We start from the raw sequence: 22725 nt of genomic DNA, 5'->3' as shown, positions 1-22725 counted from the left end.
CTATAAATTGTGTCAAATAGCATGTTTGTTTAACTAGTCTCATTTGTCATAATGAGCCATTAGACTGCTGCCAGAGGTGACTTTAGAATGAAATTTTAATTGCTGCAATTTAACTTGTAATGATGAAAAACAAATTAACAATCCAAGTTTTTCCTGGCTTCCACACGTGCGTGGAGGAGTTGGGTGTCACTTAGCTTTGTGCTCAAGGATCAAGGATGTGGACCACTGGAGATCCACCTCTTTCAGCAGCGTGGTTGTTACTGGCTGGAAAGGACAGTGGGTGTGAAGGTGTGAAGGAAAGAGGTTCTGTGTTCAGGCATGTATAAAGGGAAGAAAGTCAATGTCCCTTTTAGTCTTCCAGTAATGCTTCCCTCTCTGAACAGTGGTTTCTTAAGGCAGCTTCTGTATGTTTTAGTGCATCTCTCCGTTTCGTTTAGGGTATCGATTCTTTTCTCCATACCAAATAAGAGAGACCCTAAATATATGAGGGAAATTGAATGTTTTGGAAGAATTTTTAATAAAAACATCTTTCTTTTGCTAGCTGCTGGCAGACAGTGGTAGGAGAACAGTCCTTTTTTCAGAAACCCAGCTGCTTGCTGCTGTCTCCTACTTGATGATGATGGTCAGAGGGGGTTCTGATTATAAGTGGCTGATGCACAGCGTTAACATCAGGAGGTCCCAAAGATTAGACTCGTGTAACTTTTCTCAGATGTGGGTAGCAGCAGACTCTGGTTGCAGTCGAGCCACATTAAGAAAAAATTTTGCCTGTGCTGTCAGGTTCTGGAAAGGAAGGAAATTTAAACCCTAGGAAATCAAAATTAACAAAATCTTTCCTCTTCTATTTCAGTAATTTCTGTAGTTACTGAAACGTACCTAGACAAGGGCACATACCTTATTTACTTATTTATAAGGGAAATAATTCTTGTGCAACATGTGGATCCTGAACAAAGGCTTCTTCTGTGTTCCCCCCTACAGTTAGGCTGTGTGGTGCCATTGATATTTTAAAAATCAAAGGCATCATATGAATAAAAAGCCTGGTTTGGGTGGCATGTAGCAGATTTTTAGGGTATTTTGTCTTCTGTTCTAATTCTGTGGTCTATAAAGAGCGTGTAGAATAAGCTTGGTTTATGTTGTTTGTTATTAAAAGCAGTGAGCACTTTCTTTTAAATGTTATGAGATCTGGAAAGCCTGTGTGCCTGGCTGAGCTGTGTATTCACAGGCACATTTTTCACAAGTGTGAGTGTAAATAATGGTGGTGTTACTACAGTAAAAGAGGTAAAGACCTTAGGATCATAAATTTGCATGACATGATGGTAAATATTTAGTTTGCTCTAGACTGATTAGAGTTTTAAGGTGTAATTTTTATTGATGATTTTTTTTTAGTAAAGTTTTGGCCTCTGAGAGCCATAAAAATCCACAGTTCCTACTGATAAAAATTAACTCTGAAGCCAGTAATGATACAGCTGTCACTGATTGAACATGGAAGGTCAAAGGAAAACGACTGCTTTCTGATTCAAGAGCTTTCAAGCTTGTTAAAATTAGATTAGATGCTTTCTTTAAAATGCTGCAAAACCTGTTTTGAGAAGAAAACAGGGTTTTGCTTTTGATGGTTTACAGCAAGATCAGAGGTAGGTCTCTCTGTTTAGTTCAGTGAATGTTAGAGCTCATGCCTGTTGCTTTTCCATGAGGCACATAAAAGTCTTTGATTAGCTGAACCCTTATTTTTCCCCTCTCCTGCTAAAAAACTCACCTGGACCCACTAACAAAAGTTCATAAGCTTGGCAGTGTTTCACCTATCCAGCCCTTTCCTGATTTCTGTGTGTGCACATGCATAGATTTTTTTTAATAAATCCCAATAGTCAAAATTATTTTTTAAAATTGAAAATGCTGGGGACTTCATTCTCATTTTTGTCATTTGTTTAATACTGTTTAAAGAGAAACATTTTTTGTTTCATTGTACGCACTGTTTTGTCAGCATGTACCTCTCTGGGAGAAAAAGCCTTTTCAATGTTCTGTCTATCCTCAAAGCATGGTGTATCTTCTGTTCCTTGCGTTGTTTGGAGCACTGCCTCAATGTCCTTTTACTGCAGAAATACCTATTTGTATTGGGAGTACCTGATTCCTCTTATTACAGTGATCCTGTCTCATAGAGCACTCCTCACCTCGGAACTGGAGATAAACCCCCACCAGTTTGTGAGTCTCAAGTTGAGAAACCACACCACGTTGAGGAGCGGTAGAGTTGGAGGGAGCGGGGGGGAGGGTCTGTTTGCTGGGGTATTTGGGCTCCATTGAGCACAATCGGATTGCCCTTCATTTCCTAATGAAGGCTACACCCAACAACCATCAAGTCCACCTGCAGTAGCTCGTAAGCCAGGATCACTGCAGTCTCGGGGAGATGTCTTGTCGAAATGGACAGTATCTGTGGCATAAGCTTACATGGGGGCTGAAGGCTTTCAGTTCCGTTGTAGCACTGTCTGGTGTTGGTTTAAAGACAGAAAAACAAAAGCAAACCAACCCTAACCCTGGGTTCAGCAGGGAATCCTCCTATATGTTGCTCTATTTCTGTCTGGAAAGATCAAGGCTAGACAAAGGACTGATGCCCAGTGACCTTGTATTCTTCCCAGGCTGTAAAGCTCACTCTTTGTTCTTAAGACTTGAGTCCACCCTGATGTAGGCCAACAGCAGTTACTGTCTGATTTCACACTCACCGCTGTCTAATACTGCAGCATACCAATAAAGCATGGACCTTTACCAACTAAGGAGGTTGCTGGCTACTAAACCAACAGCAAGCTTGATGAGACTATAAGCATGTCAAGCCATAACTGTGTATGCATGGAATTAATTTTTTTTTATTATTATTTTTTAGTTTTACCTGTACTGAAGGCTTTTACTCATTCTAACTGGTATTTTGCTGTAAAACTGTCACTGGTTTAATTGTTCTGTCCATTTGCTGGCTGATGCTTTGTCCTAAATATGAGGAAATTGATTCATTGAGAAGGTGCACCATTCTCCCAAATCCCTGCCAATCCTGCCATGGCCAAGCATTTTGAAGCTGTGAAGTCAAAGCGAACCTTTCTCCCTGTCATGTTCCTCTTCAAGCCAGGCAGAGTTACTGGTTATGTGTGACATAGGATCTCTTCCTCAGTTTTTTCCTTCCTGTTCCTCCTCAAATTCTTTGGTACTATGTTCAGGGATGTTTGTACATAAATGTATGTGTGATGTATAACTGCTTTTCAAGATCTTTAATTCTAACAAACTGTATCCAGCACTCCAACTTGTTTTGTTTAATGAGGAGTGCAGCCTGATGAACTGGACTCTGTCAAGCTTTCATGCAAGTCAGTGGGGATTTGTTCTTGGGTTGAGGGAGAGCAGAGCAGAATCTCCATCCCATATCTCTTCTAGCTCAGCAGCATGACTGTGCCTGGTTCACAGCTGGGGAGAGAAGGGATGGACACCCTTATTAAACTCTTTTCCAATCTAAAGTACTTAAGTCATCAGTGAAGTGCATATGAAAACTCCTGCCACTTCATCTGGTCTGTCCCCTGTGTCATTTCGTATTATGTGTCTTTCTCAGAGCAGAACTTTTAGGTACAAGGTAGAGGTATACAACCACTGTGACTATAGAAAATTAAGCTAGACCTCACTGTGTGGCCACAGCAGCAACAACTCTGTGAAATGTTTTCTTATTAAAGAGCTTTCATAACTGGTACGCTCAGTAATGCAAAGGACAAAGGGGCAACAGCTTGGGTGTCATCTACCAGACTGGAGTTTAGAAAACACTGAAGCAGAAAACCTTAAAGCCAGAGTGGCTGGGATCTGGATGTCACAAGCTTCCCTTGACTGCAGAGCAGTCTGTGAAGCAGGCCTAAGAGGGAATAAGCCCTGCAACATTCCAGGTATTGAGAAGGGTGCTTTTCTGGCTCTTAACACATTGTCATTTCTGATATTAAACCTGTAAACATTGAGAACGATATAATCCTCAGCAGCTGAGTTAGTGAGCACTGTAGATGTACATTAAGTTTTCCAGCAGAATTGCAGTCACCTTCAGTAATGGTTGATGTTTTCTCTCAGTTTCTGTTTAGTAATTTTCACTTCTTGGTGCTCCACAGAGGACGAACATACCCAGGAGCATCTTAACACTACTGTTCCTTCCTGTTAAAACACAGTTATGTAGGGGTGAGAACTGTTTCTTTTGAAGCAGATGCAGGGCACTAAATGGCGTGAGTTTGTCACTCAGCAGTTTCAGGAGGAAAGGAATAGAGGAGGAGTATCTTCAGGATGCATTGATTCCCATTTATCTTCCTCACAAAGAGGAGAGCCCTTCCTTGTTAGGTTAAAGTCTCTAAGGAGGAATTTCCAGTCATCTTATGCTGTCTATGTAGCCACCAAAGAAAGAGGCAGCAGGCAGTTCAGCTCATCTATGATTTGAATTGACCTCTGGGACGGACTTTCTTCATCAACTGAAAGGTACTGATTTGAACTTTTTTTTTTTCCCTGGTTGTGGGCTTGTTTTAAAGTAGTACAGCTTGGCCAGCCCAAGTCTCCATAGGTGCCAACCCAACACCAGTCCCTATGGTGTAATGTGGGTGACAGGAGCCTAGGGTAAAGCAGGTACTGCTGGTGGGGTGGGTCACAGCTGGCCAGCCAAGCTCAGAGCCTGGCCTGCCCACAGCTTGCCAGCCCTCCTGTGCATTCCCACCACCAAACTGCAGCAAGCAGTCGTGATGTGTGTTTTGACAGAAGTATAGCTATTAAATATTTGATTTCAGCCGCTGGCTTCATTTTACTTAGCATGTGGAACATGTATGTTGGTGGGGGTGATTTGAGACACGTGTAAAGTTAAGACGATAACCCATAGTTTCATGTCCTGTGGCCATGTAAAATGCCATTGTTGTTTCATAGATTATTTTATTCAAGTTAGCTTTCAATCAAGGTTTATTTTTTTTGTCACTTTGCCTACTGCAGTACTTTTCCCCAATGTCTGGAGGGTAAACTAGCTTAGTGAAAGTAGGAACCACTCCAGGTGTTTTGGCATTGATGGGCTAGTCTACTATACCATGGCAAAGTGCATTCTCATTATTTGCCACTGTCATCAACCAATGTTTGTTTCTCTTCTTAAACCCAAGCTCAGAAAAGAATTGAAGCACTTAATTCCTGCCCACCCCACCAACGATATCATTTTAGTATGTACTTAAAAAATCCTGAGATAAACATTTGGTTTTATTTATCCTGAGATAAACTCTTGGTTTGCGTATATATAGCTGGCTCCATTATATTTGAAAGATGGCTCGAGTCTGAATCTAAATAAAAATAACTTAAAGTACTACCAAAGACAATTCCATGTTGCCAGCTGCAAAGCTTTTAGGCCTCTGATGTGCTATGCAGAACCACTTGATATCTGGCAACTGACATGCTAATTAATAATTGCCTGTCAATCAACGAATCCTTTAGGGTAAAATGTGAGGAATTTCAGTACCTTGTAAATAAGATTGGTCTTCTCCCTTCTGCTTCTGTTTATATTCCGCAGTATGTAGTTGATGAGTAGAGCCTGTATGAATACACTCTTCTGTGGCCCGGGGTCAGATGAAACACGGAGGAAAGACCATTTGGTTAATGCAGGTTATTTGGTCCTCGTGTCCTTGAAAAAGAGAAAGTCACTTTGTAGCATTGCCATGACCCATCAGCATAACACATGTCCTGATTGATTAGCGATGGGGGAGAGAAGACCTTCCATTTTCATCTCTTCACGATTTACTGACTTTCTCACAGCAGAATAAGTTTGTTTCCCACCTTTACCGAACAACTTCCAGTGCGTTGATCTGTATTGCTGTGTTGGTTGTAATTAGGCCCCGGATGTGCTAATGTAACAGCATTTTGAGGCCCTTTTGTAATATAGCCACTTTCTTAGACCTAGCTTTAATTTTCGTTTGTTCAGCATATTGGCGGATGGGCGAGTCTAACTGAGCTCTTGCTTGTAGGTGGTGGTGGTTGGTGTTGGTCACTGCTCATGCCCCCATTGATACCAAAAAGGAGGATGTAGCATTTCAACTTGCTGCACAATAACTTTTTGCAGCTAGACCTTCAGTGGTGTATGGGTGTGCAAGTCTTTAATCAATGGGGTGTGTACTCAGTGCTGTGAGCCACCAGGCACATTTTTTTGTGATACTTTCAGTAATACCTTTCCCAAGTTCTGTCTTCCAAGTGCAGGTTAGGAAGTCTTTTTAATTCATTGTCCATTTGATATTTTATAGTTGGAAATACTTGAGTTGTACTGATAAAAATTCCAGTACATCAGAAGTTAGATCTAGGATTATAAATAGGTAGGTGGATATGTCGATATTTCTATATCTATCTATCACAGATAGGTGCTATTTAACTTCTAGACTATAATGCCTGTGAACTTCTCACAGAGGTGCAAATCATTTATTTGCTGTCGTATGACAGGCATAGTGCCAGAATTTCTTTGTTTCCACGTTTGAGGTGATACCACTTTTCTTATGTCTTTTGTAATGTAGAGTTAAGTACTTTTAACCTTACAACCTTGCTATTAATCTGTTTCACTATTTCTCAATGATGAATTCCATTTCTTTTGAAAACACTGTATACAGTTGTGTGCTAGTGTCAATAAAATTGACATTTGTGTAACAAGCTGTGGCATTTTCTCAAATTTCACTGAACATTGATTTAGTGTGAAACTGTTGGTAAATCCTTTCTTGCTAGCTGTAATAATACAGACCTTTATTTCAGACAAATACTGCTTTGACTTTGATTTATAATAGGCTACATAACTGTCATGATTACGTAAACTGATAACTGTATTGTTTTTTTCCTTCTCTTTTCAAAGGAATGACATATAAACATGAACTGGTTTGGAATTGGAAAATATTCATGTTCTAGCAATAAATCCTAAGTTCTTCCAGAAAATAAATAGGTTTTACTACTGGCCTAATTACGTTTATTGGTGCCTCTGTTTACTGGAATATCTCAGCTGTGTCTAGCAACAGGAACATTTACCTGTTACCATAATCTAGGGAGGACAAAAACACATGATAGTAAAATGTATTTGACTTAATTATATATGGTGATGTATGTATTTTACATTTAATCCTAGACAACATATTAGCTGTGGTAATCAAGAGCTTGTCACATTTTTTTGGTTGGATTTTAATGTACGATGCCAAAACGGTACAGACTGTAAATGTTCTTCCACATGACAGATCCATCTTCTAAAACAGGTTTAGATTTTCAGAGGTTTGGAGGAGGGGATAACAGGGAGAACACTGGGCATTTTTGGCAAACTCTTCACTTTGTGCAGTCAGTAGTCTGGCTGCCTCCCAGAAGACAAAATGCTAATTTCAGTAATACTTAATGTAGTGTATATGAATCCATGGAAGTGTAATTAATTGTCTAATTCTTTAATATTTTTAATCCAAAATGAAATGGGACTTTATATCTGTGATAATCTAAAGTTGTCATACTTTGTGCATTAAAAGTATTGCTTTTCTTATGTAAATATAATGCTAGCATTTCCATCCCAAACAATCAGAGGAGCATGGAAAGACCTACAAGGTATAATATGCATACTTGTGTTGTGTGTAGAAATTGGGGAACTAGTAGTTTTCTCCCTTCATGTTAGATCTGACTGGTCTTAGCAGCAGCACTGCAGTAGAAAGTCATTGTTTCTTTTTCTCTAGACTTCCACTAGATAAATTTGTCCTAACTTGTGTCCTGTAGCTCCCTATGAAGTACTGATCTGAGTCTTCTAAGTTCTGTTTTGCTGGAAAGAATGGCACTCCTAGGGTGACTCCCTTGTTTTTGTATTTATTCTGTTTCATAGAGTAGATTACAATGGTGAAAAAAATGGTATTAATATGATGTTTAGCAGTAAATATTGCAGCTCAGTCATGTATGCCTGGATCCCTTCCTACAAAGACACTAATTTCAGCCAGTTTGATCAGCTAAAAGAACGCTACAGTCCCTCGGTTAATGCAAGTGGATGCAGTTCCTCTGGCTTCAAGTCCATTTGGACTAGTTTGAGGACCTTGATGGCTGTGTCTTGTAGTGTAATTTCACATGCTGCAACTTAAGGTTGTAACTCTTTTTGGTACTTTCTCTAGAGAGCCTGTCCTAACTGATTTCTCTTTTCCCCCTTTTTTTTTTAGCAGGTTCTCTGACTGGCAGCCCGCACCTTTCAGAGCTTTCCATCAATTCCCAAGGAGGACCACAGGTGGCAAATATGTCTTTATCTCCAAACTTGAGCCCTGATGCCAAGCAGTCATCTCCCTTGATCAGCCCTTTGCTGAATGACCCATCATGCATCAGGACTGACGATGAGGAAGAGGTCAAAAGAAAGGTAAGGCAGAGACAGTTGGCCTTGGTGCTCTCCTCCATGTTGTGTTGCAGCTAGTGCTGTTTGTCAAAGTGACTAATATCTAGGCCCCCTGCAGCTTCCTCATCATAGATCCACACAGGTAACTTGAGCAGGGTCACTTGGTATGTATTTTGGAGAATAAGTCTTATGAGGAGAGGCTGAGGGAGCTGGGGTTGTTCAGCCTGGAGAAAAGGAGGCTGAGGGGAGACCTCATTGCTCTCTACAACTACCTGAAGGGAGGTTGTAGAGAGGCGGGGGTCGGTCTCTTCTCCCAATTCACAGGCAATAGAACAAGAGGAAATGGCCTCAAGTTGCACCAGGGGAGGTTCAGATTGGATATTAGGAAAAATTTTTACACTGAAATGGTTATTAAGTGTTGGAATGGGCTGCCCAGGGAAGTGGTTGAGTCATCGTCCCTGGAGATATTTAAAAGATGGGTCGTCATAGAGCTTAGAGACTTGGTTTAGTGATGGTTTTTTATCATAGTCCCTTCCAACCTAGAAAATTCTATGGTTCTATGTGCTGTCCTCAGTTACGGTATGTCCAAGAGCATCCCTGTGCTCCTCAGGCCAAACTCACAGTTTGTAGCAGGTCAGGCCAGAACCACAGAATTGCTGTCACTGAGGGCTTCAGTGCCCTGGATTCATCCTCCTGTACAGAGGTGCAGGGGTTAGGGGCCCCAACTATTCTTTGAGCAGCAGAGAGAAGATAGGTAGCTCTGTGTCGCTTAGGTTAATATGGGATAAATCTGGGCCAGTCCTGTTGGTTGCAACCTTAGGAGCTTGTTTTGACAGGGTCTCCTGTAAAAGTAACTTGTTTGTAAGGAGTGGAGTTTGGTAGTTTGTTGTAACAAAACAGTCAACGGCAATGTATTATTGGAGGGAGAATTTCCAGGTGGTGGACCAGCATTGAGCCTGTGCAGGAGTGTCCAACCCAGGCTCTCCAGTCTGTCTCTTCTGGGAGTACCACTGGGAGAATTTGATTGTGGGAGTAGAAGTGCTCTCTTTGAGCCACAGCCTGCAGCGCTCATCTGGGAGTGTTTGGCTCAGCCCCATTATTGCAGCAAAGCCATAAGGGAGCATCACATCCAAAACTGCTTTGGGAAGACAGAAGTGACTCTGGCTGAGCCAGGGTGTTCCGGGTGTCTGCTGGCTCGTCCCTTCTGTGCTGCAGGGAAGGAGGGGGTTGCTCTTGTCCTTCTGTTGCCTACTTTTTCTCCTGAGCTGGGAGCATCTCAGGAGGAAGAAGGCAGGAACTCAGCTGGCTTTGCTGGAAAGTGGGAGGATGTGTAAGGAAGATGTCTTTTCCTACTGTGCATAGTTAGGCAAGATATGTGAGAGAAATTTGAGCAGAAGAAAAGCCAAGAATCAGTTAATAGACTGATGGTTCTCTGTGCCAGTCCAAGTTACAGCAGCCAGTGACTGCTGTAGCTTGTACCAGCTGATGATGGTTCCTATGGGGTTGTATGCTGACTAGGAAGTGCCCACGCAACCCCCTCGCAATCCTTTTTAGCACATATATTGCGGATCTTCAGGGAGAAGATGTAGAAGCAGAAGATTTATGGATGTTTTGCTCTTCCTTTTTGCTTCCTGAGCAACACAGAGCGAGATCAGTTGGGATCCTTTGGCTCTTCAGAATTAAGAGATCAAAACTACTTTGCCTCTTAGATAGCACAGGAGGATTTGGGAGTTTTTTCCTGAAATTTGAAATCTGTAGCTTACCCTAAAATTCTTCCCCTTTCCCACTGTTGGGTTTTCTAGCCGCACTGGGAAAATCTTAAAGATTTTATTTTTTTTGAGAGTGTTTTTACTGTGGATTCTTACCCTGACAATGAAACTTAAAATAATCAGACACTAATTTCCATCATTTTGTCAAATTTGATTCAAATGGTTATCTAGCCTGCAAAGGATTTCTTTGTGAAGGTCAGAATATGTCCTACTCCAGATATGTGGAAAATGGAAAGATCAGCGCCCCAAGGCTGTAGAAATCATCTTGGCAGAAAGAAAAGCCTCTCAAGGACCCATAGAAAGTGCTTGTTCTCTTGTGTTTGCAAGGAAGGATTGTTTTCAGGGCTTCAGGGCTTAGGAACGTTCAAGCATGAGTCACAGTAACCACAAGCAAGGGTCACTGGTTTGTAACTCTCTTGGTGATTGTTGTCTGCAGTTTTTTTCCTACAAAAAGCAGCTCCATGAGACCAGATGAAAACCTAATGTGTTTGCAATTTGCAGAGATTCCCGACTGAGAAAGCTTACTTCATTGCTAAAGAAGTAGCGACCACCGAACGAACATACCTGAAGGACCTTGAAGTCATCACATCGGTATGTTTACTTGAGCATTACTCACGAAACATGTGAAGCTCTAGTCAGCAGTAGTATTTCATCTGCTCCATTTAACATCTTAGCTGCTCCATGCTACTTTTATATTCTGCACTGTAGGTATTCTCTGCAGTGCACAGGAGTACAGCTCTAGGGAGGAAATAACGCAAAAAGCAGAAAGCGGAGATTTTCACTGTGGTTAGTAACGTGCACTACAGAACCATATCAGGTTGAGGAACTTGGGACACACTTCAGTTATTTTTTCTTGCTCTCATACTTTGTGGTTGTAATTACTAAAAATGCCTGTGGGTTTTCAATGACTTCTCTTAAAACTGAAGTAGCTCCCTCGGGGGGCATATAAATGTTTTCTCCTGGATTAAATACCCTCCATTTAACGTGAAATATTGTGGAGTACCTATTTGAATGCTTCTGATTTTTCAGTGAGTGAAACTGTCTGTTAAACGAGTCATTAATCTGTAGCGTCTCATCAGAGCGTGATTGTTAAAATCACCAAGGCAAATACGTGCCTTCTTTGCACGCACATCAACAGTCTTGTTTAACTTCCAAGACTAATGGGCACAAGATTTGGCCTTAAATTACAATTGTCTGTAAAAGTACACTGGATCCAAAACTTCTCATGGTATTTCAGCAGGGCTGCCAGTTCCAGGGCTCCCAACGTTTTAATCATCCAGGGTGTGAAACTCTGCGAGGTGCATTCCCACCTCCTGCATTGAGTGTTGTGGTAAGGAGGACATGCTGCAGGGAAGAGTCTGTTGGTACCAGCTGGGAACCAGGGAGAGGCACCTTCTCCCCAGCTACTCGTCTGTTCCAGGAGCCCACATGGCAGATGCAGCTGGTCTGACGCCAGCTTAGACGTAGCCAATGTAGGCTGGAGCAGGATGGTTGTTAGAGGCAGCAAGATACTGTGGCTCCACTGCCTGCTTACCCTGGCTTTCTGGGAAGCCAGGCCAACAAGGGAAGAGGCCAGGTTCTGTGGGACAGTGGCCATTGCTGCAGTCTCAACAGCAGACAGGCTGTTTTCATCTTCTGTTTCACCTAGTGGCTGCAGAAACAGAAAGTTTTAGCTCTTCAGAGCCAAACCCTGTTTCCCACCCTGGCCTTTATTCTTGTGGTAGGCAAATTTGAATTTGCTGTGTCACCAAGAGACATACAACTGGCTCTGAGCTAATCATGAGGCCCATCATCAGCTGTGCCTCACAGATGTCTGGCCCAGGAGGCCACTGAGAGTGAACAAGTAGTCAGCATCACTGGAAAAGGTAGAAGGAATGAGTGTCATGCATGAATTTTGAGACTTGGTAGGTGTGCAGTTCTTCAACCTTAGCTCTGCTCAGCACAGAAGGAAAGGGGAGGCTTGGGAGGGGTCTCTCTTTATCCCAGGTCTGGATCAGCTCCAGCTGATGCACTGTCAATCAAGACTATGGTCTCAACAGCCTTCTAGGCACTGCTGGAAGTCAACCATAGATAGCTGGAACCCCTTAGGGCAGTGAGGAGGGAGTAGTTTTACCATATTCAAGATAATAGTCTATGCCACCTTGGCAAGCCCCCTAGTCCTACGGCTTTATGTCACCCATAGATCTACTAGGGTGAAATAAAGAGAATATAGAGGAAAATTGAGCAGGAGCCTGTTGCAATCTTAACAGCATTTGGCACTGACCCTTCTATTTTCTGCTACTAGCATCTTGAAAGTGCCAAGTACCATCCTTCTACTTGTTCACTTCGCAAAGTGCATGCTCTCTATCTGCACACAGCAATGTGGGCTTGAGTCCTTACTGTACAAGCTCCTGTCAAAGGGGGTTCAAACAGGGCTCAGCAAAAGAAAATGGAGAGAATAGTTTTTTATTTTACTGGAACGTTTGCAAGTATTGTAGTACTCTTGCACCTATGGCATTTGCAAATTCAGCTACAACTGACTAACCAGTTTGGGCTTGAAAAGAATTTTCAAGATTTGATCAGTGATGGCAAAGGGGAAGGGAGTTTCTTTCTTAACTATGCAGAGCCTGACCACTGATAAGAGCATCAGTTCAGCATGTAGGAGTGTCAGAAGTAGCCTGGGCTGTATTCCTAGTGCTGGCTAAATAAGTTCCTTACTGGGTTAGGTGTATTTGGGTTAGGTGTATAATGACAGCAAATGATCACACCTGCTGCATTCCAGCCCCCCAATAACTTTTCTACTTTTTTCTTTACAGTGGTTTCAGAGTGCAGTGAGTAAAGAGGATTGCATGCCTGAAACACTGAAAAATCTCATTTTCTCCAACTTCGAACCTTTGCACAAATTTCACACTGGTTTTCTCAAGGAAATTGAGCAGAGACTTGCTCTATGGTAAGATTATTGTTTGTTATTTAGCTGTGTTAATTTTGTGCAGTTTAGCATTTTTGCATTCCCTTTTTGCTAACTCTTTATGATCTACTGTAGTGATTCATTTGTGAAAGTCACAGGTGTTGGTTATTAACAGATGGGGTGTATTGAATCATGCTTTGTTCGTGTTTACTCGACAAACTCTGTTGTTCAGATATCTCAGTCAGGTACAGATATATGCAAATGAGATTATGATTCTGGATGAAGCTTTCTCTTGCCAAATGTCAGTGTTTCTATATGGCAGCTCTTCCAAAAAATGTGTTAGAAGCAAGGCTTATCAGTAATAAAGAGGGAGAAGCGAAGGATCAAGTCTTGTTTCTGTCAAATAGGTGTAGGCTGCAGGGGGGATTTTGGAGACCAGCTTCCCATCCTGCAGCACCGCAGCTTTGACAATCTCAGGGTCAACAACACACTCTACAAATTGACAGAGTTTTGGAAGAGGACACTGAGCTTAAAAATTATCTACCCTTAGCATAATAGTGACTGTGAAATAGCTATGAAGTGAGTAATTTTTCCCTGGCAGGACTCTTAACTTGTTTCATTTGACTACTGATATCTGAGCAGAGGCAGCACACAGAAGCCTTCTCCTTGCTCTGATTAGACCTGTCTGGACTAGATTGTCTTCCTTTGTGTAGGCATTTTTTGGTAGTTTATCTTCGGTGCTGGAAGCCCAGCTTTTCCTTCTCGGTTAGAAAAGTGACAACAGAAAATCACCTAAAAGCAGAGCAGGCAGACCCAATGAGTGCTAATCAGTTTAATGCCTCTTTAACTAATTAATTAAAACAAAAGCAAAACACAGTCTTAGAGTGTGTGTTTAGCTCTTGTGATGTGATGAAGGAGGTCATTGAATGAGAGCACAACACATTGCAGACTAGTGCTATCCCGACACTCCCTGCACAGTTCCAGGGTATTTTCTGGGGAGAGGGGAATGTGATACAGCCTCTTTAGAACCAATGTCCTCACCCAGGAGTCTGTGGCTGATGGTTGACACAAGGTTATTCCAAGGCAATGTGCTGCACAGCAACTCTGCCTGTATCTCCCTTTTTTCGTTGGGCTACTACTGGTTTAGTCCAGTCAGGGTTCTCACCGCTGTTAATTGCTTTCCAGGAAGGAACATTGATGGCAGGTACTCCAAGAAGACTCTTTCAAATGTTGTAAAATAGTGATTGTCTCTCCAAACGTGGTGTAGGATTAACAGTAGTTGGCGTTAAGGGTTCATGGTGAGAAAAGGAAAAATTACACAGTTAGTAAAGGGCTAAGTTCTGATCTCTATCAGAGCAGTCTAATCTAGTGAGCTTGCTGGGTGCTAATTCCCGGGGCACATGTTGAAATAGAGATTCCCCCTGTATCCTTCTGGTTGCTGGTGGCATTACAGGTGGATGCCAACCTCCTGTTTAGGTGTAATGTTTTTCAAAAATTGGATGATGCTGCAATCACAACCTGCTGTGGAAATGGGGCATTGTAGTAAGTGGGGGGAGGTATGTTGAAAGAAAGAAAGAATATTTAGGCTTTTAGATTTTCCATAGTTTTATTTTGTTTCTCCTTTTCAGTTAGCTTCTTTTAGAGCTGAGTAAACCTTTTGTTTACCAGCTTTTGTTTGTGTCCTGAGGCTATGGTTTCACAGAGCAGTAAACCTCAGTTTAAGGCTCCTAATAGTATATTTAAACTGCAGTTACCTGATGATAGAAAGTGCTGATCTGCTATGAAGTTACTTTGCTATCCAAATTTGTTCAAAAATGTTCTGCTGAGGTAACTTTGTCCCAGCTGGGCACCTCGTTCTGACTTTGTCAGCTCAGCTATTGCATGTCCTTCCACAGTTAGCGTAAAGCTACTGGGTATTCTTTGTTGGCTGCCATGATTCACTTGACAGAAAAGCAGTCACGTCCCTCCCCCTGGTCTGCACCCAGTTTGCAACCAACAGCATGGGTTTACCTAATGTAATACCACTGTTGAAGACGGTGTTTGTTTTCAAAGTTCTGGAAGATTTGAATATAGAATCATAGAATCATCTAGGTTGGAAGGGACCTTCAAGATCATCCAGTCCAACCATCAACCTAACTCTGACAAAAAAAACATCACTAAACCATGTCCCCCAGCACCATGTCAACTCGTCTTTTGAACATCTCCAGGGATGGTGCCTCAACCACTTCCCTGGGCAGCCCATTCCAATGCTTGATAACCCTTTCAGTGTAAAAATTTTTCCTAATATCCAATCTGAACCTCCCCTGGCGCAACTGGAGGCCATTTCCTCTAGTCCTGTCACCTGTGACTTGGGAGAAGAGACCAACCCCCGCCCCTCTACAGCCTCCTTTCAGGTAGTTGTAGAGAGCAATAAGGTCCCCCCTCAGCCTCTTTTTCTCCAGGCTGAACAACCCCAGCTCCCTCAGCCTCTCCTCATAAGACTTATTCTCCAGACCCCTCACCAGCTTCGTTGCCCTTCTCTGGACCCGCTCCAGCACCTCAATGTCTTTTTTGTGGTAAGGGGCCCTAAGGCACTTAAGTGCCTTAGGAAGGCAGATTTTCTGGCAGGTGTTACTTTGGAGCCGTTGGTGTTTTTATATAATGCCACAGATGCTGAGATAAGCTGCAAGCAATAAACTTCATCCTGTAGAGACTACCGTTTAATTAAACGGCGAGTGACAAAAATAAACAGCCCCCTCAGCATCTAGAAGAAGCACCTGGTGGTAACGTGGTAGGGAATTTCTTCGGCAGTGTGGTCAAGGTCACTTAGCTCAATGTCTGTCCTGCTGTGATTGTACCTCTGTCTTTGGCCCTGGGTGGTTTTAAGCCAGTGGGCTTGGGCTGTGTTCCCCACCACAATGCAGCCTCTGCATCAGCTGTGTAGCTCCTCGTGGGCATAGCTGAGCCGGTGGCACTGCTGCAGGCAGGTCTGGGCAGGATTCAAGCCAACTCATTTAAATCTGACTCTCCTATGGCAGCTCTTCTAAATTTCCAGGCAGGTGGAGGGGGGAGGAAGGTGGGACGCTTGTGAGACGTGAGCGTGCTCTGCATTCATCAGAGGACGGTGTGTCCTACGAAAAAAGGGCCTTTGAATGAAAGGGTTGTGGACTTCATCAGTGTACTGGAAGCCCCTAGCTACCCAGGTGTGTTGTTGGGAGCATGTCTGAGAGGAAGAGCCTCCCGCAACCAGTCATCTGTGTTCCCCTAGCAAGTAGGATGCTGGGTTTTATCAACTCAAAGTGCAGTTCAGCTTCTCGCTCTGCCGAGACATCAGTGTGTTCGTCTAAAGTTTGTCTCAAACCTTCGTACCGCATGTTGGAAGCTCTTATGGAAGGCCATTCCCTGGTCTCTTCGGACTTGAATCATGTTGAAGCTGATGCTCTGCAAAGGAGCTGTGAGGAAAGCAAAGCCAGGGGAGGATCGCACCTAACAATTGTTAGATGGCTCTATGCTTTTCATCTGTTAAAACATCTACAGACTTTTAGTATTTGGCTCAAAGCAGCTCAGGTTGTGCACATTAGTAAAAGCATTTCTGGCTTGCTCAAAGGCCTCTGAACTGTTTGAAACTACTGTCAGAGGCAGGCTATTTGTTACTGAACATCTTAAGGGCTGGTATCCCTTTGACCCAGGTATAGATTCTGGCAGGTCCAATTTGTTTCTTTACACAATTCACCCATTTTTCTCTTTAATACTGCATTTCCTGAGAGCAGCACATCTCAGTGTCTAGCACATAGTGGGAAAGTTTTTAACAAGACGTGAACTGATGTTGACACTGGTAGCCGACTGCAGAATATAGGCAGTTTCTGCATTCTTCACAGCCAGAGTTTCTTTCTGGCCATGAAATTGAGCAGATTCCTGGTGTTTTTATTGCATAGCATCCTGAGATCAGTCATATCATGCTCTGAGTGATGTTTTCTGCTCTGCCTGTGCTGTTGCAAGGCAAGTGAAGCAACCTGTGAATCCCTTCGGTTGTCCAAACTGTGCTGAGCCCTCTGTTCACGAGACTGACTGTGTTGCTGGGACCAAGTGAAAATACCCCACTAGAGGCCCTGTGGTTTGAGGAGAGGAAGGATGACCTTTGGTGGACGCAGGCAGGCAGCAGGCAGGCGTGAGGCTCTGCCCTCTCGTGCAGCCAGAGAGGAGGAGGAGGAGAAAAAGAGCAGGAAGCTGCCCGAGATGAGAGAAAGAACAGTGCACATCAGGCTGTCCTGTTAGCAAGTGTCCGGAGAGCTGCATCCCGCACTCAGGCATCCAGGTCCCTGTCCTGGCTACCAGCACTTATCCAGGTTGCTCCTCAGCAAGGCTTTGGGATGCAAGGCCAGGAGTTCCCAGCCCTTTGTGCTGGGTGGAAATATGGGAGGCATATCTCAGTGATTTAAAGCTGGCTCCGATTTCTCAGGGCCTGAGAGATTTTATGGCAAGGAGGAAGAGGTGTGGGCAGTGCAGGCAGAGCGTGACATGCTCCATTAACATCTGGCCGGTTGAAGCTGAGAAGTCAGTTAGGTTTTGCTCCTTCATTTATCTAAGCTCTTTAATACGCTATTCATTTGGGGCACAAGCACTATTTTCCGGCCAAAAAAATTTAGCTCATCTTCCCACACCCCTTTAGATGTTTATATTGCAAGTTTTGAAACTGGTGTCTGTAAATTCTGACAGAAGGTAGCAAATGGAGAACTATAATTCTTTCCCCTTGGTCAATTGCTAAGCACTGCAAAGAGTAATGCTAGGGCAAGCCAGGGTAGCCGTTCCTGTCCTGGAAAGCCCTATCAGGTAGAATAAATCTGCGTTTTGGGCCTTATCCATGTGCTAGGAAGAAAAAGCTTTACGTAGTTTTCCAGAAATGTAGACAGACTCATCTTCTTTCAGGGAAGCCAGTAATTTGACTCCCAGTTCACAGGCACTTCTGAGGAAAGCTGCTACTCAATACTACCAGATGTGACTGAAAAATGTTTGGCTGGTAATTTGCAAAAAAAAAAAAAAAGGAAGAAAAAAGCTCTTGGATCTTAGCATATGAAAGGAGAAGTCTCAATCAAGACTCATGAAAGATTTGCAAACCTGTAATAAAAAGCACTCAGGGAGGTGTAGGAAGATGAGCTAAATGTTGATTTATTACCCATTTTTTGTTTGGGAAGGAGTACTTGTGGTCAGGAAGAACAGCCTAATAAACAGTTTATATAAACAAGGCAGCAATCCTTATCTGCCGTCTCAAATGCACGAGTGCTGACGATTCAGCTGGTTCTTCGTGCCTGGTGAAGAGGAATGAAGACCACAGTTTCGAAAGTGTCTTTGTCCTGCATAATGAAGGATGTTTTGTAGTATAAACCTCAGAGTCACGCAGTGTGGATTCCTGAGACCAAGACATTAAGAGGGGCTTGGTGCCAGTGCGTTGCGCTTGCTTTCGAGAGAACAGTTTCCATTGCTGAAGTCACTTCTGGGTGCTCCTGGGGATCAGAGCCATGCTACACCCTAACGAATTTGAAATGGTGGGAGAGAAATAGCTTGTCCAGGATCCATTAGTCACACCTGGAGCCACGTTATGTTCATCTCTGCATCTCTCCCAGGATCGCCTCTGAGAAGGTGCCACGGCAAGGTATGAAATGTTGTGGTGTTTCCAGTATATTTCCATGCGATGGTGTTACTTGCTCTGATCTCTTACGGTTTAAAAGCATTACTGACACATGCTTGCTGTAGATTGGGTTTTTCTCACAAGGGGGTTAGCCAGCCCAAAGTCTTTAAGTGCGTGCACACTCCCCAAAGGCTTGGTGGGACTCTGGGGAGCTCTGGTGGCTTCAGCAGTACATTTCCTAGGCTCTGAGCAGCATTTCGTGCACCACTTACTGCGGAAAGGACAGCTGCAGTGCTGGCTGGAATGGGCAGGGCAGCGTGTAATAGCAGGGTGTGAGCGAGGAAAAGGGTGTTTTGCTTTTATTGACTCTTCTTTTCCAGTTACAAAATGTTCCTCTTATTTAGAAGGCAGTTGTAATGGGGAATGTTTAAGGTATTCCTTAATATCAGAACTTTAGTTAATAGTACTCTTAAAGTCAAAAGTGTCTAAGTGCTCAAAGACAAGCTATAGTATCCGTGAGGGAGATGCTGTTCCTGACTGTGTAGCAGAAGGTCATACACTGCAAATATAATTTGCTGCAATTGAAGGGCTGCAATGGAAGTTTTTATGTTGACCTGAAAAAAAAAAAAGTCTCTGTTGAGATATCTTTCCCTCCTTTGCCTTCCCGCCATCCCCATCAAAATTTTGTTCCTTCTGCTAGCATTCCTGAATGATTGAGGGATAGTATGGGCTGACTTCATTCATTTTACAATGGCATATACTCAAAAGTTTATGTAATTTGAAAATCCAACACAGCTGCTTGTGTAGACCCTGTCAGTAAGCTGGTGGCCATTTTTAGAAATATATAAGGTAGTGTCTGATTTTATTATCAGGTATAAAAGTTGGTCTCTTCTTTGCTTGCAATTGTACACTTGCATTACGGTAAAAAGGAAGGGACTATTTGGAGAAAAATTGAAAATGAGCTTTTTATAGAATAATATCTCCACTATTCAGCGTGATTTTCAGTGGCCTTAGAATGCCCGATGCAATGTCAGTGGAGTGAGGGCACGTTATGTGTGGGGAAAGCAGCTCCTACATCTTCTATGGAGCTGAGGGTCATAAATCAGCTCCTGATGAAAATTTGTAAGAACCTGGTCCCTGAGCTCTGTCCCTTGTCACTAGCAGATAGATACCATGTTCAAACAGTGACCCGTGAAAACAAGGAGTAAAAAGAACAATTTAGCCATCGATGCACAACAAACGAGCAGTTTCTGCACACACCCCCAGGAAGCCAAGTGTTGTTATTCAAAACATACACCACAGGGAGAGCTCTCTTCTCTGCTGCTGTGCTGGGGCTGTTGAAGCAGTAAGACACCATCTGATGGGTTGGGTGTTTGGTTTTTATTTTAATATTCTGTGTATTTGGATGCTCTTTTCTCGGTGTTTCTTTTTGTTTAATTGGGTTTGCGTGTTGAGGAGCTGAGAAGGAGGACAGTGTAGCTCAGGGGTTACTGTGGAGTCCAGGCAGAGAGCTGGGTGGAGTGGAGGATGGGGTTTAGGAGGCAGATGTGAGGCCATCATGTTCTCCTATGCCTGGCTTCAGCTTTCCCTGCCCCTCCGCTCTGCATCACACCCTATACACGTATGCACCATCCCCAGTGGGAAAGTCTCCTCTGTCTGAAGAGGCCACATTTACATGGAAATAAATAACCAAAGCAGGGAGAATGGCTGGAACAAGAAACAATACCCAGCCATTACATTTTTGTGAGTTTTTAGGGTGTTATTTCTTCCAGCAGTGCGTATCTGCTTGCGACACAGGTTATCTCTGCTGGCCTGGGCTGAGGGCTCCAGTATGATTCAGCTCTTAACTGTTCAGCCCACAGCTGGAGAGAGGCTGTTGCTTTTGGGGAACCCCTTTCTCTCCCTCTTTGTCTCTCTGCCAAGATGCAGAGTCAGATTTGAAAGCCCTCAAATTGTTTAAAATAAAGCCTTGGATGAGTCCGCAGCCAAAGCCAGTGAAGGGGAACGTTCCTGATGCTTTTGTGTGACTGATGTGGCAAGATGCTGCGAAAGCAGTCAGTGCTGGCTGTGCTGAAGAGGGGTCAGGGGGTCAACTTTTAGGAAATAAGGACCTGACTGTTCAGTGAACAACTGCACTAAATATTAGCTGAAGTTCACAAAGTCAGTGGAAGCACTCGCTATGACTTTTGTAGGCTTGGGGTCAGCCTTCATGGAGCTAGCTAGTAGATAAAGAAGTTTGCAACGAGTATTCCAACCAACCTGTGTTGTAGCCTTGAGATCAGAAAAGCACATTCTATTTAGAAATAGCAGTCTGTAATGAGGTACTTAATATTTAGCTTGGCAGTAAATCAGAAAGGTACCAAACTGCTGAAGTCCATTAGATTAAATCAAATGTAGAGACATAAAAAAGGTTCCAGGCAATGCCAGGGAGTTAAGAGAGTAACTCATAAAGCAAGAATTCTTCTAGAGATAATTACCGAATGCCGTGCCGTTACTGGCAGCCGCACAAATTCATCTGGCTTTGACATTTCTGGGATTGTGTGCAGCGGCGCAGCGTGAGCCGTTTGAGCGGGGATGCTGCACGCTGGCTGCACGGGTGGAGGGCCACTTTCCCCTGCTTCCTGCCGGCGCGGCGCTACCGCCTTGGACTTCAAATGGTTGTGGTTTTCAGTCGGGGGCGCTTTGATACGCACCACTTGGAGTAGAGCTTTAGTGGCTGGAAAGTTTTATTTACAGCCTCTGAGAGGAAATCTCAGTGGGGAGAGCTGCTGGATGGGTAGGACGTAGGGGAAGGGAAAGGCAGGGAACAGCATAGAGGGGAGATGACTTGACAGGCAGAGGCTTCCTGGAGAGAGAAATTGGACTTTTATCCTCAGGTAATGTGGAGACTGCAATCTTGAAATGTCTGTACCTACCTCTGCTGTTCCTCGCAATATAGACCATTTCTTGGGCATGTTTTGACTATGGCAGTGTGTATACAATGTAGTGCTTTAGCAAAGCTGGCGATGCTAATTAAAGTGACCATTGACACAACCCAACTTTCTACCCCACTGTAACCTTTGGGTTCAGAAAAAAACGCAAGAAATCTTGTAGAGAACTGTATTTTTCTTGCTTAAATAGGCATGTGAGTGCCTGAGAGACTTAACACAATAGGAAATAATTAAAGACAGCCTACGACACTGGATATTGTTCAGCTGAACATGGAGCGATCCCTTGTTTATCAGCTGAGTCTCTTTGTTGAAGAATAAAATAGATGTTACTGTGTAGTACTCATAAGCTGTGCCTTCCACATCTCCCATTTAGAAAAGCATCAGAGAGATTATCCAGCGTGAACATAACCATGTTTAACTTTACAAAACAATATTCATGTCTGAATATGCATCTATTAATGTAATAATATGGATTTTTTTAAAAAAGAAGTAATGATACATGCCTTACCAGGGAAAGTATATTCCTAACAACAGCTGCATTCTCTATGATTTGGTGAGTGTGGGACCTCTCTGGCTAAATTGCTGGTACTAAGGAATGCAGAGATTTACCACCTGGTTGTCCACTTATTCCTTCACTGCACACAGAATTGTCTTAAAAGTGTGAACTGCTGAAAGTGGATGAAAAACACTACATCCATTTAGCAGTAACACAAAACAGAGGTTCTGTTATTCTTGGGTTCACTTAGAGCTTGATTATTTTTCTGTCCTCTTCCAAGGTAGTGCATTTCTTTGGCTGAATTGCAGTTGCTGACACAGGGACTGGATCTGTCTCCCAATACTCAGGTGTGGGAGTTGAACTGAATTTTAAAACTTGAGGACAGCACATAAAAAGCCACAATGCGGGAAACTTGGATGCAGTATTAGAAGTTGGAAAGGGGAGGGGGACTGTGCTTTTTCCCAAACCTTCCCTGGTGATTTTTGTTTGAAAACCTAACTTGATTGGAACATATCTGTAACAGTTAGGTTCTTACATTTGTGATTCTTCCTCTGGTGCTTTCTAAAAGATGTGTTTGCGTTCAGTCAGAGTGTGGTATCACTGCCTGTCTTGCACATGGGTTTAGAAGCAGGAAATATCTTTTTCATCAGGAGCTGGGTTTCTCCCAAATGGAGCACCCACTCGAGTGCAGCTGACTGGGTGGGAGGGA

The 22725-nt window shown here is 43.2% G+C and overlaps 1 protein-coding gene across 5 annotated transcripts in view; it reads left to right on the top strand.

The window, feature by feature from the left end:
* Positions 1-22725, top strand: part of FARP1 (FERM, ARH/RhoGEF and pleckstrin domain protein 1) — a 174281-nt gene that overhangs the window by 132283 nt on the left and 19273 nt on the right. For 3 of the 5 annotated variants that reach the window (XM_074153758.1, XM_074153599.1, XM_074153437.1), the window contains exons 13-15: positions 8166-8353; positions 10600-10689; positions 12894-13027. In XM_074153758.1, the coding sequence (XP_074009859.1) occupies positions 8166-8353; positions 10600-10689; positions 12894-13027 (412 nt within the window). Of the gene's footprint in view, positions 1-8162; positions 8354-10599; positions 10690-12893; positions 13028-22725 lie in introns of all 5 variants that reach the window. The other 2 variants (XM_074153676.1, XM_074153522.1) reach the window with 1 other exon arrangement.

This window comes from Numenius arquata, chromosome 1 (assembly GCF_964106895.1).
Source record: "Numenius arquata chromosome 1, bNumArq3.hap1.1, whole genome shotgun sequence".
In the NCBI taxonomy this organism is placed as follows: Eukaryota; Metazoa; Chordata; class Aves; order Charadriiformes; family Scolopacidae; genus Numenius; species Numenius arquata.
The sequence above is the reverse complement of the archived record's forward strand: the minus strand, read 5'-3'. Positions and strand labels throughout refer to the sequence as shown.